Source organism: Babylonia areolata, chromosome 26 (genome assembly GCF_041734735.1).
Source record: "Babylonia areolata isolate BAREFJ2019XMU chromosome 26, ASM4173473v1, whole genome shotgun sequence".
Lineage (NCBI taxonomy): Eukaryota > Metazoa > Mollusca > Gastropoda > Neogastropoda > Buccinidae > Babylonia > Babylonia areolata.
In genome coordinates this window covers 29,308,700-29,328,083 of record NC_134901.1, presented here as the reverse complement: position 1 = coordinate 29,328,083, position 19,384 = coordinate 29,308,700, and the positions used below count along the sequence as shown (strand labels likewise).

The 19,384-nt window shown below is 38.0% G+C and overlaps 1 protein-coding gene and 1 long non-coding RNA gene across 6 annotated transcripts; one reads left to right on the top strand and one right to left on the bottom strand.

Annotated features, from left to right (window-relative positions):
* Positions 1-610: 610 nt before the first annotated feature.
* Positions 611-6,749, bottom strand: LOC143300425 (uncharacterized). Its single transcript, XR_013057642.1, has 3 exons — positions 6,265-6,749; positions 4,519-4,680; positions 611-2,624 (listed from the first exon to the last, which is right to left on the bottom strand). It is a non-coding gene; the product is annotated as an uncharacterized LOC143300425 (long non-coding RNA).
* A 55-nt stretch (positions 6,750-6,804) lies between these two features.
* Positions 6,805-14,069, top strand: LOC143300424 (uncharacterized). Of its 5 annotated transcripts, none has more exons than XM_076614071.1 (5): positions 6,805-6,851; positions 8,571-8,723; positions 9,776-9,929; positions 10,571-10,729; positions 11,546-14,069. In XM_076614071.1, the coding sequence occupies exons 1-5, from the start codon at positions 6,807-6,809 to the stop codon at positions 12,175-12,177; spliced, it is 1,143 nt and encodes a 380-aa protein (XP_076470186.1). In that variant the 5' UTR covers positions 6,805-6,806; the 3' UTR covers positions 12,178-14,069. The 5 variants fall into 5 exon arrangements, with proteins under 5 accessions (XP_076470186.1, XP_076470190.1, XP_076470187.1 ...); XM_076614075.1 differs by having other exon boundaries at positions 6,838-6,869; XM_076614072.1 differs by lacking the exon at positions 6,805-6,851 and adding an exon at positions 7,039-7,105.
* Positions 14,070-19,384: the final 5,315 nt, after the last annotated feature.

Sequence of the window (19,384 nt, the reverse complement as noted above, 5' to 3'; positions counted from 1 at the left end):
AGGAACATTGATCCATCTTTGGCAGACAAGTGTATGGCTTGCACATCTACTGTCTGAAGCACCTTTGTTGTCCGAAGATCAAAAAGAGTGTGCTGCACTTGATCTGTCTGGATGAGCTGACAGGTGCACCCAAGATTTTGGTTGACTAAATGAAAATACTGAGCATCAATTACCAATGAAAATGACCTTGCATGAAGGTAATTTAGTATGCTATCATAATCTACCAAATGACTGTCTTGTATATGTGAGGCAGAGAGGGTTTTGTATATTTCATAAGATGCTGATGAACCTAACAAATATGTGCATAAAAAACGTCTGATGGTTTTCCTAGCATAATATTGTATATTCTTTAAAGAATGTCATTTGTATTCCAGTTACTTTTTATGCCCCTTTATTTTCGACAACTATTACAATATGTTGATAGACATTTTGGCTAATTTGTTTTAGTTTCCTAGAAAACAATGTTTGATAAGGTATAGTTGTGTCTTAAGTCATTCTCTTACACACACACAAACACACAGAAATCTGTTGTGATAAAAAATGAGCAATACAAGTAAAAATACACACACACACACACACACACACACACAGAGAGAAAAGCAGACAGTGATTACTTAAAACACCTGTTTAATTACGGTTCAAGGGGAGACTTGGAACTGACATGCACACAATAAATTTAACAGCCAAATACTTGCACATGGATGTTGTGCAAAATCCAAGGAGACTGGCGCTTCAGCTCTTGCTCATGAGTGTAAAATACATTCCAAAAAGAAAATCTTGTAATTATAAATGACACACAAAATATGACAGCCAATTTTGTTAAGATTTAACAACAAACCACCAAAGGCTTGGACAATGGACAACATGTGATAAAACAGAAGTCATGCTATGTTCCAGTTTTCTAATGTGTATTTCCAGTTGCCATGTTTCACTCAGCAACTACAAGTGGCAAGAGAAGCCAAATCATGTGAGATATATTAATATTACCTTTCAGTGCTGTGGTGAAGATACCACACATCATTAATGTCATTAATCCTCAAATTTTCCAGCTTTAATGTTGAGGCAGCCTTATCAGGGGCTCTTCCCCTCTTCATCTTGCTGAAGCCCAAGTAAAGGGCAAAAGCTTGAGACAGGGAAATAAACTCTGTGGGAACATGACATGACTGTTAGTTTTTCCGAACACACACACACACACACACACACACACACATATATATATATATATATATATATATATATATTACACACACACACACACACACAACACATATATATATATTTTTTTTTTACTTTCTTATTTCAGAATCACTTATGAGTGATGCCTATTGTTTTCCTGACAAGATACAACAAGGCCTTCTTTCCTTCTTCCCCCTTTTCAGTTCAACTTACAGAATGGATACTGGGGACAAAGACCTGACTGGAATGCAGTTTTAATGAAGGCCTTTTTTAATGCAAACAAAATGGACTATACCTCTACAAATATGAAAAAAGACATGCCACAGCCTAGTGGTTATGACATTAGCTTTCCACCCTGACATTTCCCTGGGTTTTGCTCTCATGATGACTAGCCATTGTACCACATTTGATGAAGATTGTATACAAGACCTTCTTTCTCTTTGAGAAACTTTTATTATCAATATCACATCCCATGTCATGACCTTGACCTTTAAACTGTGATTTTGATTTTTCTTTACAGATCATGTTGTACCAAAGACAAGTAGCAATACCAAGTTTGATCAAAATTGGATGCAAGTGCGGCCACTGTTGAGCTTTCTCAATTTTTACCAAATAATGACCTTGACACTTCACGCCTCACTCGGCCTACTATACCAGCATAAAGCAGATGGCTCAGAAGGCCTCATTCATACCTACCATCCTATAAAGTTTGGTTCCTGTATCACTTGTATGATAGTCATGTCTGACTGAACAACAGAGGAGGCAACTGCTGTCCCAACTATCTGGACTAGAATTTGATTATTCTGGAGAGTGTCTTGCCCAAGTTACACCCCCACTCTCTCGGCCAAGTTGGCTTTGGGACAGCAGGTGCTGGGATGGTCCCACAAGGCCAACTAGCCCCCAAGGCTGCAGCACTCAGAGCCAGTGATATATTGCCTCATAGTCTGAGAGTCATGGTCCTTCACAAGAGACTAAGTTTTAAATGAATTCCCAATGCAGTGGAGAAACCATTGATCATACAGTTCTCGATTTGCTGTCGGCACAACTGTAAGCTTTTGCCAATCTCTGATCAAACTTACACACACACACACACACACACACACACACACACACACACACACACACAGGGTTATTTCATAGACCCACTTTGTTTACACACATGAGTCAAAAACACCAAATTAGTTTTTCAATGAATACAACTAGGCAGCTCAATGTCCAACAGTGAAGAAAAATAGACATCATTATTCAAACCTTAACCAGCACTCAGATAGAAGCGATAAAACAGATAGCAGGCAGCTGTTACTGCAATTCCAGCGCAGACAATTTGTACATATGGCTGTCTTTCTTTCCGAGCTTCACTCAAGCGTTGCCGTTCTTTCATGTTCTTGAGTTGTTCTTGGGTGTTTTTTATTCGCTCAGTGCGCATCCTTTTGCGCATACTGTAGGAACTGCAACATGCAAGGATTTTCTTTACTTTTTGATCCAGAATCATTCTGAACTTCAGTTAGCAAAAAGTGCAAATGAATCTCTGTCTTTCTCTCTCTCTCTCTCTCTCTCACACACACACACAAACACATGAATAAATCTATACTTTATGGGTAAAAATAATCCTACTCAAAAGTAAAATGAGTCAGTCCCATGATTTCCTCAACTGAACAAGATTTTTGATATAACACAGTGTTTGTTTTCCTTACATCAGGTTTTTGGTGACTAAACACTTCATCAATATGGCAGAGGGGGGAAAGCATGTAATGTTCAAACTGATACACAGTGATAACTTCCGCATACCATATGGTTTCTTGATATTTTGTTTTGTTTTGTGTTGCAGAAGCTAAGGGTTAACCAGGTTTAACTGTTCTCTGCACAGGAACTCAGTTTTGCCAACCATGCTGCATCACACCGTGTCTGTCTGGTACCAATGTTCAGATGAACAATGCAAAAAACCGAAGTGCGGCTCCAAATTGTGGGTCTGAATAATTCACTGATGTCCCCAAAATAAAGTAAAAACAGACAGAAGCGTACATTAGCATGCATTTTCAGCTTTTGTCACATGAAAAATATGTAAAAGTTCCTTGATGACTGATTTTTTTTCTAATGAAGTTTTAAAGTTTAGTATAAGTTAATACAGACCCAGACAAAATACAGAATTAAAAGTTGAAAAAGAAAATTTTTTTTCTACATCATTATCACAGGGATGTGTGCACAATCATGTACACAAATATTGGTGCACTTGGTGTTCTATACCATTTTCTTCCAAATGTGCAGCAATCCCATGAACAGAAGACAGTGCTTGCAAGTCAAAAACTGACCCCCCCCCCAAAAAAAAAGAAAAAAAAAAAAAAAGAAAAAAGAACTGTACTCCAAAAATACTGGAAAACATTACTTGGAAGTTAAGTCAAATCAACTTTATCATCTCCAAAGAGAAATTAACATGTACTCAGTACTGATGTGGTCATGTTGCTCATACTCATAATACAAACATAAATTGTGTAGTGTATCAAAGAGACAGGTAAATATGTCTAAGGAATCATGAGATCGAATAAAATTCCATTGACACATCAAAGAACATTTCACATAATATGTATTTAACAACAATAAACAGTAATTTACAACATCACCAACAACAAAAGACAACTTGTTTAGATATTGAAAGACATCACATGAATTAACACACACACACACACATATATATATATATATATATATATATACCATATATATATATATATATATATATATATATAACTTACAAATCTAAGAGCAATACACAGGACAAAAAACAAACAAACCGATCCATCTAATAACAGTCAAGTTGAATATATATAAAGAACAATTAAGATTAACATCTCTCTCTCTTTCTCTCGTCCCTGCCCCCAAGCCCCATCCTGCCCCTCTCTCCCCAGTCCATCTTTACCTATATATATTCCATCTGGTACATCTTTATTGAACTGAAAATGACACATTTGAAAAACAAAACAAACAAACAACAACAAAAAAACATTGTAACATAAAGTAACAGAAATCTTATGAATGCTCCCCCTGATCCTTAAACCATGCCAGCAACCAACCACCCATCTTTCCTTCCTTCTGTATAATGACCACAATAACATATTGATTATTCTGCCACTGTGTGGGGGATCTGCAGGAAAAGGCACTACTGAGTAACTCTTAAAAAAAAAAAAGGACCTATATTTTGCTGTATCTAGGCTGGACCACTCTGACTCGCATAGCACTCCCTGGGGATAAACCCCGACTGGCTCAGCTCCAGCACATCATTTACTGCTACTTTGATCCATGATCCTTATACATGTATACACACAAACATATGCACCAATGACCAACCTTTTTTTATCATCTTCAGTCGTATCTGTGATCTGTTGTACCGGAACATCTCCAACACGATTTTCTTGTGTATGTTCTCTGTTATCAAGTACCTCCATCTTGGTTTCAACCCCAAATCTGCTTCATCAGTTAGTCTCTCTCTGCCTCTGAAAGAAAGAATGCCTGCAACACAAACACAGTATACCATATATCAGATGAATTATTTCATATCATCATTGATCATATCAATATTTGGGCGTGTAGGCCTGATAAGGCCTTTTGCCCACTTGAAGTGGGGAAGAAGACCAGAATACCCACATATAATCATTTTCCAACATTGGGTGCGTATTGCTTGTCAGTGCATAAATCACAAAATAGCTAGATGAGTTTTTGTATTTAAAATTCTGTAAGTGACTGTCCAGATAATTTTTTAAAGTATTCACTGTTACTGCGGAAACAACATCTTGTGGCAAATTGTTCCAAACATTTGTTACTCTGTTAGTAAAAAAAAAAAAAAAAAGTGCAAATCTTTAAGTTTTAACTGAAACTTTTAACAGTTTGTAGGAATGGCCTCTTTTGGATACTTTTGAGCAAAATTCCATGATAGGCAATATCCCCCCACCCCAAGACGGAATTAGTACTGTTCACAACAAGGCATTACGTTCACTCCGCAAATCACACAAGGGAGAAATGTAGAATATATAGCCCTTTGATCACTGCATAAACTTTTGTCCAGGACTGATTGTGTTTTCAACTGGCTCATTAATGTTGAGATCTCGCACATGTTCCGTAGTAGTAGTAGTAGTAGTAGTAGTAGTATAGGGACTGGCAGTCATCTGCCTAGACCTCTTGGCCTTTTTATGTCCCCATCGAATCTTCATCTTCACTTTTTTTCTTCTTCTTTTGTTTGTTGTTGTTGGGCGGGGTATGCAAGTACACTTCTGCAAGAAACTTTGTTTTATTCATCATAGTAAAAAAATGTTTCTTTTAATATGGTGTTGGTGTCAAGGAGATTTTTGAACATGTTAGTATTTTGTGCAAGTTTAACTTTGGTTGGTAGTGCATTCCATGTTTGTGCAATTCGGTTAGCCAATGAATTTTTTCTAATTTTGGTGTTGCAGTGTTCTAAACAAATTTTCTTTACTGAGTTCCTTGTACTATCATAGTCCGACATTATAAAGATATGTCTTGCATTTACATCATTTATGTTATTTAATTTAATATCTTATGAGTTTCAATCAAATCTCCTCTTACTCTTCTACCTTTTAGTGAATGTAGATTTAAGTATTTGTCTTTGTTGATAACAGATATTCTTGCATTCTTTTAATAATTTCGTTGCTCTTCTTTGGACCCTTTCTATTGCTACAGATTGTGCCACACAATATTCTACACACCATATTCTACATGCAATCTAACTAATGCTTTATATAAACTGAGAAATATATCTTTGTCTAAGTAATTGAAGGCTCTCTTAATTACACCAATCATTTGATTGGCTTTATTTATAGTACCGTATAGAATTAGTACTGTTCACAACAAGGCGTTACGTTCACTCCGCAAGTCACACAAGGGAGAAATGTGGAATATATAGCCCTTACCACTGCATAAACTTTAGTCCAGGACTGATTGTGCTTTCAACTGGCTCGTTAATGTTGAGATCTCGCACATGTCCGTTATCACTTGTTTAAAAACCATCACCAACAGACACTCAAACGTTCAATTCGTCTAACTGAGCAAAGAGACAGAAGAAAGACGATCTGGTCTGACCTGCTGTGGTCTACTTTAATTCGGACAACATATGACTCTGGAACCCCAGCACCATGTTCACTACTTTCTGTACCTTGTTGCACTCCAGAATAAGAACAGTTTATCGTTATTCTCAAAAGATGATCAATGCTTGGATAACATGCAAAAAAAGAACACTATCCCGGTTCTCTCCGCCACTTTTCTAATGAGCCACTATCGCTTCTCTAATAAGCCAATGCGGAGACATAAATCTTTTTGAATGTAAACGGTGACTCCAAGAAAATTATTTTGCCAGTGTTGAATTTTTCTCTTGGAAGTTTCGCTTCAGATTGGACGCAAATGACCAATCAGAAACTGGTGGTTTTATGTTGATGGCGCACGTGGGTTTCGAGGGAGAAGCATACATGTATGATGGTATGTCTGCCCAATCTAATAATTGGCAGCCTCGGTGCTCATCCTTGAATGACATATTGTCATTTTGACAGTTATTGTCTCCCCACTTTTCTAATATACTTATCCCCGTCGGCCATGTCTTCTGAAATGACTGCTGACGTTAACCTCGAATGCAGTTTAACAATTTCTCCCTCAGCAATGGTCTGGGAGGAAGAGTGAGTGTGCATGCATGTGTACGTCTGTTGTTCTTCTCACTTATTTAGTTATTTCGACTTGTATGCATTCACTCAACACACACACGCACACACACAATTATGGGGTGGGGGATATTTCGTCGCCCGTGACTGTATGTATAATCATAACAATGACATTTGTAGACATGCGCACTACAGCTTTCCGGTTTCACAACTAACTTCTGCTATCAAATAATCAAGCATCTTGTGCATCACTGTTATTAGTGTTAACTATGGTGAAGTTATAAAACAACCTATGCTGCTTTCTTTGCATGATCATAATATTACAGGAAGGTTGGGGGCTGTACAGATTTATGCAGAAGCTGTGATTGACTGGAGTCCCATAATGTGTGTGCGTGTGACAAGATTATGACAGGAAATGCACCACTAACACTGATTAACAAATTCCCTGTAAATTCATCAAGGAATCCCCCAAAAGTCCATATCCCAATCCCAAGAACTGATTTGTTCAAATCCAGTTTGGTGTACTCAGGCGCCACTTTATGGAACTCACTTCCAGAAACAAACAACACCACTGTTACAAAGACCACATAACAAGTGAAGAAGTAAGAAAAACCATCAGACAACACATTGGTCAGTATGAAGACCTCCTGACCACAGTGAAGAAAATGAAAAGTCATGGACACATGACAAGATCTGATGGGCTCTCGAAGACCATCCTTCAGGGAACAGTGCAGGAGCAAAGGAAATGAGGCAGCAAAAGAAGTTGGCAGTCAGCTTCTCTGAGTGGACAGAGAGGAGCTTTGCCGAAATTCAGGCCATATTTAACAACCACCAGAAATGGAGAATGTTGGTGATGCATTCAGCAGTGCTGCACCCCCATGAACATACTAAGTTTGGGGACCAGTGAAAGGAATTGTATGTAAGAGATGTGACTGAACACCAGAGAATACTGTATAGAGCTGATAAAACATCTTGCTAAACTGTCTTCTTTGCACATTCTCCCCCCACTCCCATCCTTATATTAGTGTTACAAATAGAGTGTTAACTTCTGGAATACATCACCATGTATTGAGCAATTATTATAAATGCAGAAACATTTGGACAAGACCACAGAGCCCATGTGAGATAACTTGTTCAAGTTGTGTCAAATAGGTAATGAATCAATAGCCATGCTCTTACTGGAATCACTACATGTGCAGTAAAGCCAAAAATCAGATTTCACAGTAAGTAACCTTATCCAGAATTGAGATGAGGGAGAAAAAGGAACAATGATAAAGTGACATTGACTAATCAAGATGGAGGAAGGAGCGAACACATCACATGCAAATGTCCCTAGTACATGATGACATCAGCAATTACTGAGTTTGATTAATATTTGTCATTACAGTTAATGTTTGACACTGTTGAAACTTGTTTTATAATACTGTAGTAACTGAATCTGACACACATTGTATACACACACACACACACATATATAAGTGAAACAATTCTACTCCTGATAGTTTCAGTAACACTTAACATGTTTGCAATTGCTTTTATCTATTTCTGACAGTGAACAAAGAAGTAAACAAATACAGTTCAGAAAGAGGTAATGAGATATGTGTGTGTGTGTGTGCTGGGGGGAGGGAATGCAATTTTTACAGACTGTTTACTTTAAAAAGATACAATGTGATTTCAGAACCAGATTAATACAGCATTATTATATATCATGTCAATGTATTGTGTTTGCTTTTCCAGGCAATGGCCAATGACTCAGCTGCAGCACCTCCACCACCAAGGGTAAACTGGCGATTTTTTGAGTATACCTCACTGCTCAGAAAATGCTTCAGGACAGCTAAGCTGAAAGAGAACCAGCTGAAGAAAGCAGTTGTGGAAAATGATTACAGTGAGGTTAGTTTTGAGCATGGAGAACATGTCTGTACTGTGTTGCCCAGTTCTGCTGTTAAGGTTACCAATCAGAACACCTAACAACAAGAACTAAAAAGCATTCATAAAGAATGAAGGGAGATAGTATGGGATTTTTATGTTTTATTTTTCTGCAAATCATTCAAAGTGATAAACAGCACATAAACCTTCACCATATGTTGTGGGGCTGGTACAGTGCTAGACCTACTTTTGTTTTAACACGATAGTAAAAGGAAACCAATTTTGTTTTAGATTAACACTACATTTTGTGTAATCCTCAAATTCTTTATGGGAACTGAATTGTTTTTGCAGATTTTTTTTGTTTCATTTAATTAGAAAAAAATTAACACACCTTACAAATAGCAAATCCTTTTCTGACTTTCTTCTCTCATTTTTGACACCATGTTTTATAAAGGCAGCCTTAGATTTGTCTTGAACACCCCCCAACCTCTCAAAATTGATGTGGAGCCCACAGATCCATGGCACACAGATAGATGGTTTTTATTGCACACACAAAAGAAGGGGAAAAAAACTCACCATGTAACTAGCATAATTCAAACAGAAGGAGCAATGTAAATGTCCAACACAAACAGTTCATCACGAATGACAATTTTCCCTGCTAGACAGTCACAGATGCATGGTAGAATGATGCACAGATGAGTAATTCCAGGATTGACTGGCTTCGTTAGCCAGAATTGTGGAAGAAAAAGAAAACAAAAAACACCACCACACAACCAGAATAATTTATATAAAAAGAGCAATGTAAATATTTAACACAAACAGTTAATCATGAGTGACAATTTTCTGTGCCCAACAGTCACAGATACATGGTGGAATGATGCACAGATGAGTAATTCCAGAATTGACTGGCTTCATTAGCTGTAATTGTTTTGTTGGTGGTGGTGGTGGTGAAAAATTCAGATTATTCAGAAATACTGTGGATGGTGAGGATAAGAAGCATGTTACTTTTCTTTACAAACACTTTGTGTGTGTATGTGTGTGTGCGCACATGTGTGTGTGTGTGTGTTTGACTGAAGGTCTGTGCATTCCTCAAAAGAGAGAAGCATCACAATCACCAGCTCAACAAATTGTGGATGTTTTCCACGGAAGGCTGCACCTTGTACGTTCCAGCGATGTGCGTTGCTGTCTGCAACCAGAACCTGCCCATTCTCTATTGTCTTCTTCAACATGGTACTATATGATCCTGTGGACACTGTGTGTGTGTGTTGTGTGTGTGTGTGTGTGTGTGTGTGTGATTTTATATTTATCTATTTGTATAATAATAAAAAAAATAAAAGTTTTTGATTTACTCATTGATTTATTTAACGACATCCATTTATTTGTTTATGTATCTTATTTTACTTCCTTTTATTTCATTTTCCCTTAAAGCCAGTGTGTTGGATTGCGCTGCTGGTCAGGCATCTGCTTAGCAGATGTGGTGTAGCTCATATGGATTTGTCCGAATGCAGTGATGCCTCCATGAGTAACTGAACTGTGGACAATTTTTCTGTCTGGTTTCCAGTGATCTATATGATAAAGTGTTGAGATTGTATGGACAGTTTTTCCATTAAAATAACACTAGTTTCCATTGATCAGTATAATGAAGAGTTGAGATCCTGTTGTCATTTTTTCCATTGAAATAGTACTAGTTTCCAGTTGTCAATATTACAAAGATTATGTGAAAAGAAACTGTTCTTCACTAATTTTAGAACTGTGTGTACACATATGTGTATGTGTAGATGTGTGTGTGTGCATGCTTGTGTGCAGATGCATCTGCCAGACTGTGGGTTGGTGTGCACTAAATTCCACCTTGATATGTCTTGTTTGCTCAGGAGCTAACCCAAATCGTATGGGTCGGATTCACACCCTGAGTCCACGGAGGGGCTTAGAGACGGTTGCCACTGTCAGCCCTCTGATGATGGCCCTAGAGCATCACCCATCTGAAAGGTTGCCCTTTGACCCCGCTGTAGCCTCCGCCCTCGTTGATGCTGGTTGGTGATCAAAACAATTAACGTTTCTTCTTGAAAGGCAGAGAACACTGGTTAGTGACTGTAGTAATTAAAATTTGTCGAGGGAGACATATTGTGTCATAACTTTGCATCTCAAAATTCTGCTCATCATGAAGACTTTTATTCATGATATGTTTTCCTTCATTTCTCTCCACATTACTGTAATCATTTGTAAATCAAAATAACAGATAAAGATATTTGTACAGTTCAAACCCAAAATTGGGGGGGGGTGTGAATTAGAGAGGGAATCTTTTTTTTTTTTTTTTGGATGGAGCAGAAATAATGTAATGTATAATGTTCAGTATTCTGAAACCTTGTAAGCAGAGAGAACTATGTGATTTGAAAACCCTAAGTTCACAGCTTATCAGTGAAGATGTCAGAAAATGTTATCTGACTGACATGTAAAAAAAGAAAAAAAATATGTTGTATTAACTCTCACCCCCTATAATCTCTTTCTTGGTATTTTTTCAACCAGTTCATATCAAGAAGAGAGTAAAACAGCAAGGTGAAAGGGTAGCAGATGGAAGTCCAGTGTGAGGGCTGATACGATTTGCATTTGTTGAGAATAGAATTTTTGTCTTTCTTCCTTATCCTTTGTTTTCTTCTTCTCTTATTCTCCGTGGTTATTTATTTTCTCCTTTTTGTTTGCTTTTTTGTTTTGTATCTCTGCTGTTTTTTTTCTTCATTCGATTCCTTTTTCATAATTTTTTTCTGTCATGACTTCTTTTTTTTGTTTGTGTGTTTGTTTCAAGATTTACACTACTTAAATGCATAGATGTGATCTGGTGGTGTGTGCAGGAGCTGATATCAACTCCACAGCAGACTACACAATTGCGGAGGAGGAGGAAGAAGGGGGGACCATAAGTTATAAAGCCCATGATACCTTACTCCACAAGTGTGTGGATGTTTTCCTCCCATATGCTCATAGCAGCGCCATTCTGTCCTTTCTCCTGGACAAAGGGGCCAACCTGTTCATCAGGGACTCTGAGGACGGTTTCACTGTGCTGCAGAAGTGTCTGCATGGGCTGACAAGACATCCAGATGACAAACGACTGGGAAGCTACGCAGTGGAACTTATCCGCCATGAGGGCTTTACGTCCATGTCCTTGGCCAGGCATCAAAGTGATTTTAGTTTTCTGGTGAAAGCCATGGTCAAAGCCGTTCAGGACAACGAAGACACAGTCATGATATGTCACATAGCCCATCTTCTCTTAGATGCTGGCTATGTATGTTCACAAACTGATGTTGCCACGTTTAGAACCTCAGAGGCCCAAAACGTGGATCCGTCTTTGGCAGACAAGGTTTATGGTTTGCACATCTACTGTCTGAAACATCTCTGTCGTCAGAAGATCAGAAAGAGTATGCGGCACTTGAACTGTCTGGATAAGTTGACAGGAGTACCCAAGATTTTAATTGACTATTTAAAATGAAAACAGCAAGCATGAAAGTGGAATGGTTTGCCTGTGTCTGCTTAAACTGAGATTATTCAAAAATGAACCAGAGAAGAAAATTATGTTAAAAACAAGGGAGGGTGACAGGGGGTTAACCAGAGACTTCTCACACATGGAGCGAATGCTGAGCCAAAACTTGATGGTGAAACTAATTAATGGATTCTCTACCTACAGAGGGCAAAGTACCCAGTTAATGCCCATCCCCATCTTTAGGGTTAAATTTGTTTAAAGAAGGGTTGGGTGTTTACAAGGTATTTACAGTAATAGTTATTGTTCTTGTGTCATGTAGTTTCTATATCACTTCCAGTGGGACATCTTGTTCAGACAAACTGAAGATTAATTCAGCTAAAATGGAGATAAACCAAAGTGTTTTCATACTTAGAGTTGATTAAAGTCTCTGTTTTGAGTATGATACAGAATATGTCTTTTTCATCAACAGCTAGCAGTGGTTAAGTTAAATGTAGCTTGTCATATTTTACATTTCTTTTCTTGTTTTTGTGTTTTTTTGTGTGTGTGTTTTTATTTAGTTAGTTATTCATTATGTTTCTTTATCATAAGAACATGTACTGTTGGACATTGAGTGAATGAATCGTGAGAGGTGTAGATATTCTTGTGATGTTGATTTGGCCTTGATGATGTATTGATGTCAACATTTCAAAGTAATGATGCCAAAGATATTATTTTAGATGTTACACCTGGACATTTGTGTGTGTTCCAGATGTGGTGCTAACTGCCAAGTACTGCTAGACGTTGTTAACTGATACTCTAAATAAAATCACTTCAAATGACATTGTTTATGGTATAAGGAGAGACTGAGGGTATTGGCACTGTCTTATTCCCATCCTACCATCCCATCTACCCCTGCCTTCCCTTCTCCCTTTTACTCACATTCATCAGTTTTGGTTTCCTTCTTTCTTCTTCTGCATTCGTGGGCTGCAACTCTGACGTTCACTCGTGTGTACACGAGTGGGCTTTTACATGTATGACCGTTTTTACCCTGCCATGTAGGCAGCCATACTCTGCTTTTGAGGAAGTGTATGCTAGGTATGTTCTTGTTTCCATAACCCACCGAATGCTGACATGGATTACAGGATCTTTAACGTGCATATTTGATCTTCTGCTTGTGTGTACACATGAAGGGGGTTCAGGCACTAGCAGGTCTGCACATATGTTGACCTGGACGATTGGAAAAATCTCCACCCATTACCTACCAGGTGCCGTCACCGAGATTCAAACCCGGTATCCTCAGATTGAAAGACCAATGCTCTAGCCACTCGACTATTGCGCTGGTTAGTTTGGGTTTTGTCTTTGACCACTTGGAAAAGATGGTTTGGACCACATTGTGCATCAACTCTGTTTTATTCATTCTCTCTCCTTTGTTAAGCGGAGTTAGAAAGCATCGTCTGTAGTTGTCTCTGATTATATGCCATAGTCTCTTTGCCCTGTATGGAAAGATTATATTCTGTTGTTGTTTTTAATGAATGAATACTGTAGGTGTTCATTTCAAATGAAAATTTCAAAACAGAACTTTATAGAACGTACTACATATAATGTATTGTCATGTGTGTGTTATCTGTGAAGTGTGGATGTTTCTGTGTCTTTGCCTCTCAGTATTCTTCTCCAGGCATCTTCCTTGTTATGCCTTGTTCCATCTGGCTTCACACAGCAACCTAAACAACTCTAAGAATTTTCTAAGGTGTTGTTTTGTTTAAGATGAATTGCCTGATTGTGAATTGTTTTCACTAATTGGTCAACTGCAGGCATTTTCACAAACCTGCCTCCTTGCTTATTAACTATGTCATGGGGATTGCATGAGGATTCTTGTCTTGGACCAAATAAGGATATCATATTCATAAACAGATTTAAATGTATGTCAGTGCATATTTAAATGTAACTTCGAATTAAAAAAACTGATTATGAAGAAAGACATAAAAAGAGTCAAAGAAGCAATGAATGGAGGTACTCTGGAAGATACAATGGATTGGAACAGTCTGGATATATATCATCATTAGCTTTCCATCTCTGCTGAACACAGATTGTATAGTTAAATATTGTTTTTAAAAAAAGAAGAAAAAGAAACACACACACACACGATTGGGACAGTCTAAAATATATCATTACCTTTCCATCTCTCCTTGCTGAACACACACACACACACACACACACACACACACACACACACACACACACACAACCACACATACTAACACACACAAATAAGCAGTGCCTGCATAGCAAATACATTGTTCTTATGGAAAACAAAGCACACAAAAAGATAAAAACAGTTTCGCAAGTTGGCTACACACACACACACGTACACATGCACGCACGCGCACACACACACACACACACACTTATAATATGTATGATAATACCAACTGCTCAGAACTTTGAAGCTGTTACATTTTATAAAAGGAAAGGAAAATAAAAAAGCAAGATAAACTGAGTAATACTACGACCCTATTTCTTTTTGTTGCTTTTAATGATGATAACAAACACAGTTAATGTTATCTTGGTGGCATTAGCAAACAGTATTATGTATTCTTTTTGTTGCTTTTAACGATGACATTAACAAACACAGTATTTACAATCTTGATGACATTAGCAAACAGTATTATGTGTTACAGTATTTATGATCTTGATGACATTAGCAAACAGTATTATATATTTCAATCTTGAACAGAGATACTGAGAATATACTGCACTGTCATCTGTAACCAACAGTGATGAGATAGATTAGGTGTTGTTTTTTTGTCACTGCCAGTCTTTGCTAGAAAAAAAAAAGCAATCACAAAGGCTGTGTAATCCAGACCAGTAGTTATGTTCCTTTTCCTCCACACAGTTCGCTGGAGCCCAGTAACGGCTGACATTTTCTCGGGAAACATGACACCACAGGCGTCAAATTACAGGCATGGTGACAGGCAGCAACAGAATGTTTCCATGCTCTTCACTGATCTTTCTCAAAGGTCAAGCTTATAAGGTCATGAGGATACACTGGTGAAGGAGAAACCAAATGAAGGAGAAGTACTGAGGATACACTGGTGAAGGAGAAACCAAATGAAGGAGAAGTACTGAGGATACACTGGTGAAGGAGAAACCAGATGAAGGAGAAGTACTGAGGATACACTGGTGAAGGAGAAACCACATGAAGGAGAACTACTGAGGATACACTGGTGAAGGAGAAACCAAATGAAGGAGAAGTACTGAGGATACACTGGTGAAGGAGAAACCAGATGAAGGAGAACTACTGAGGATACACTGGTGAAGGAGAAACCAGATGAAGGAGAAGTACTGAGGATACACTGGTGAAGGAGAAACCAGATGAAGGAGAAGTACTGAGGATACACTGGTGAAGGAGAAACCAAATGAAGAGGTACTGGGTAAAACTGAGGAATGCAGGACAGTATGACAGCATAAAACATAGAATTAGTAAAATTAGTATTTAAAAAAAAGAAGTAAAACCATACTTATTATCTGTGTGTGTGTGTGTGTGTGTGTGTGTGTGTGTGTGTGTGTGTGTGTGTGTGTGTTCTTAGCCAAAAATGGAGAATACTTCCAAAACATCAGGTACAGATGTCTCCCTAACTGCCCAGCTGGACATAGGTGCAGCTTTCAACATGCATGACCATTCCATCCTGCTTAAAATATTAAATGTATTTTTTGGCATTCAGGATACATTTTATGCATAGCTTACACCATACCTTAGCAGTCAGTGTCAATCTGTCGTCATTGATCAGATTAAATCTGCCCAAAGTCCCCCCTGTATGATGTACCCCAAAGGTTAGTCTTGGGACCAGTCATTTTTACCCAGTTCTCCCAATTATCGTTGTTGTACTTTCCATAATGTGCTATTGACACTGAACTGACAGTGTGTCTTACCAGACAAAATGTTGGTTCTATTCAGAAGATATTCAATCTTCTTTTAAAGATATTCTGTATTGGATGAACAGCCACTAGCTAATGCTAAACACTGTCAAAACCCAAATAATGCCTGTTCACAGCCAACCATGTGTTAAACCGGTTAATGAGTCCACAAACACTGGTGGCTGTGATATCACATTAATTAGGGGGGCATCCGTAAAATATCTTGGAAAGAAATGAAATCAAGCTTTGTGCCAGCAAGAACAGAGTTTGTCTTGCATCATTTCCTGAACTTGGATGCATTGCATCGGACCCTTTTTGTCCCCTTATGCATTTGTGTGTATCATCACTACCCTGACAATACAAAGAACATGTGTCACCACAGGGCTGTACTGGATCCATGTTAAATTTCAATGTGAATACAAAGTTGCAGTTCTTGACAATCGCTACTTTGATGGGTCATTTCCGCAATGTCTGTCTGCTTCACATTATACATACCACTCTTTCTACAAGTACTCTTTGCTTTTCAAATGAAAAGCTCTTAAAACTTCCAAAGTTTAAAATGAGGACAGGGAAAGTGTTTTTAGCATCACTGCCCCCAGGGAAAGTGTTTTTGGCACCACTGCCCGCAGGGAAACTCTTCTTAGCATCACTGTCCCCAGGGAAAAGTTTAGCATCACTACCCCCAGGGAAAGTGTTTTTAGCATCACTGTCCCCAGGGGAAAGTTTAGCATCACTACCCCCAGGGAAATTGTTTTTAGCATCATTGCCCCCAGGGAAATTCTTCTTAGCATCACTGTCCCCAGGGAAAAGTTTAGCATCACTACCCTCAGGGAAAGTGTTTTTAGCATCACTACCCCAAGGGAAAGTGTTTTAGCATCACTGTCCCCAGGGAAAAGTTTAGCATCACTACCCTCAGGGAAAGTGTTTTTAGCATCACTGTCCCCAGGGAAAGTGTTTTTAGCATCACTGTCCCCAGGGAAAGTGTTTCTAGCATCATTGCCCCCAGGGAAATTCTTCTTAGCATCACTGTCCCCAGGGGAAAGTGTTTTTAACATCACTACCCCCAGGGAAAGCGTTTTTAGCATCACTACCCCCAGGGAAAGTTATCACTACCCCAAGGGAAAGTGTTTTTAGCATCACTATCCCAAGGGAAAGTCTTTTTAGCATCACTACCCCCAGGGAAAGTCTTTTTAGCATCACTACCCCCAGGGAAAATCTTTTTAGCATCACTGACCCCCAAATTATGAACTTATCACCATCCATGTGCATAACACCTCAACTCTGAGTGAATCTAAAATCAACTTCAAGACTTATTTTGCTGAGCCTTCTTTAGCTATTCCATAGGCTGTGTGCATATGGATGGCTGTTTAAGAAAGTGTGTGGTGTTAATGTGAGCTGCATGAATTGTATGAGTGGAGAGCAGACAATGTATTGAGCTGCATTGCACAAAATTATGTACAATATAAAAATTATTGATATTTATCAAATGATCATAGGTAAACACACAAGTAAAAGGCAATTCAAAGAAAATTTTTAATGTAAAAAAGAAAAAAAAGAAGCCAAAATACGCAGAAAAAAAGGAGCTGAATGCACATAACTTCTTATGAATTATACATTTAACATAGCTTTATCTGTGATATTCCTGCATGACACTGACACTGAATGCACAGGATATAATCACCTGAGCTGTCAATCTCTGTTTTAAAGAACTGTTGAATTGACTTAATGCTGAAGAACAAAACTGACACACACACACACACACACACACACACACACACACACACACAGAGTGAGAGTGAGAGAGAGAGAGAGAAAACATGACTGTTTCATGTCCATGTTCTTGTGAAATTGGGGATAAAACAAAAAAACAACAACAACAAAATCTACAGCTGCCACACACACACACACACACACACAGAGAAAACATGGCTGTTTCATGTCCATGTTTTTGTGAAATTGAGGGTAAAACAACACAAAATCTACAGCTGCTACTTTTTTTTTCTTTCTTTCTTTTTTTTTAATAGTATGCAAACCATATGGTTTTACTGAGCTTTCTAATGAAAGCACTTCTGAAATCATGGAATGTATAGATTATGATTTTGAATTGGTTGAACAATTAAGTACATCTAAGCTATGTAATTTTACATAGCTTGATACATAAAACATACCTGTATCATTGTGAATGCTTCAACAAAGATTAATAAACAACAACAGAAACAAGCATGCAAACAAAGAAAACCCATGAAATGAAGCCCTAGTATCCAAGGCGTTGTAACTGAACTAAAATAATTATCAAAACTATCAGACTTCAGACAGGTGTACTATCATCAAAGTATGTAATAGCCCCTCAACCTCCTCCTTCCTCCTCTTTCTTTGGTATGTCTGTGATGTCCTCATGGAATCGCATTTTCCATTTCCCACACCCACTCCCTTGACCATGCCCTTCACAAACTTGTTCATCATATTAAGGCTCGTGTGACTCATGATTTTCCATGATATGTGTACATCTCAGAACACTGAAGAGTATTCAGTGTAATCTGGGTCATCATATCCATCTTAACTCGCTTGAAGTGGACCCAGGTTGCTAGTTGTCCTCTGATGTGTGTATGCTACATCAATTCGATTGCTGCATTTTTATGGTGGCAGTTGGTCAACACTTTGAGCAAAAGATCATGCCATGTACCATATTAGGAATGTGTTCATGTTTATTCATGACTGAAATACAGTCCACTTCTGGGCTGGACAAAAGTTTTGACCCTATTTCTCTTTCTGGCTGAAGAAAAATAATTTGTGAAAGCCAATGATGGATTAACCCATCATATGGGCAGGGAACAGGTTAAAAGGATCATATCATACTGATGGATACTATAGCAGAGAATGCCAGCACAATCCACAGAGGAGCAAATCTGTATGAAGGAAACTATTCATTGGTTGGAATATCACAGTATTACAAGTATTTACTGGATTAAAAAAAAAATCATAATTCTTTGTCAGAACAGGGTAGGATGATGAGAGCAAGAGATATGTATGATATGTATATGTGCCTATGGCCAAAGCATATTAAACCATACTCTCAATCTCTCTCTCTATCTTTCCTTGTATTTTGTATGTCAGTGAACAATCAGGAAATTCATGTTTTGAAAATGGCATTTAGTCGTTAAAAAAATCACAAGGTTTGAATACAACAACAACAACAACAAAAAAACCCATAAAAGTGTGAAGTTGCATAGGTGGGAAAGAAAATGAACAATCGGGAAATTCATGAGTGTTTTGAATATGGCATTTAGTTGTTAACAATCACAAGGTTTGAATATAAAAAACC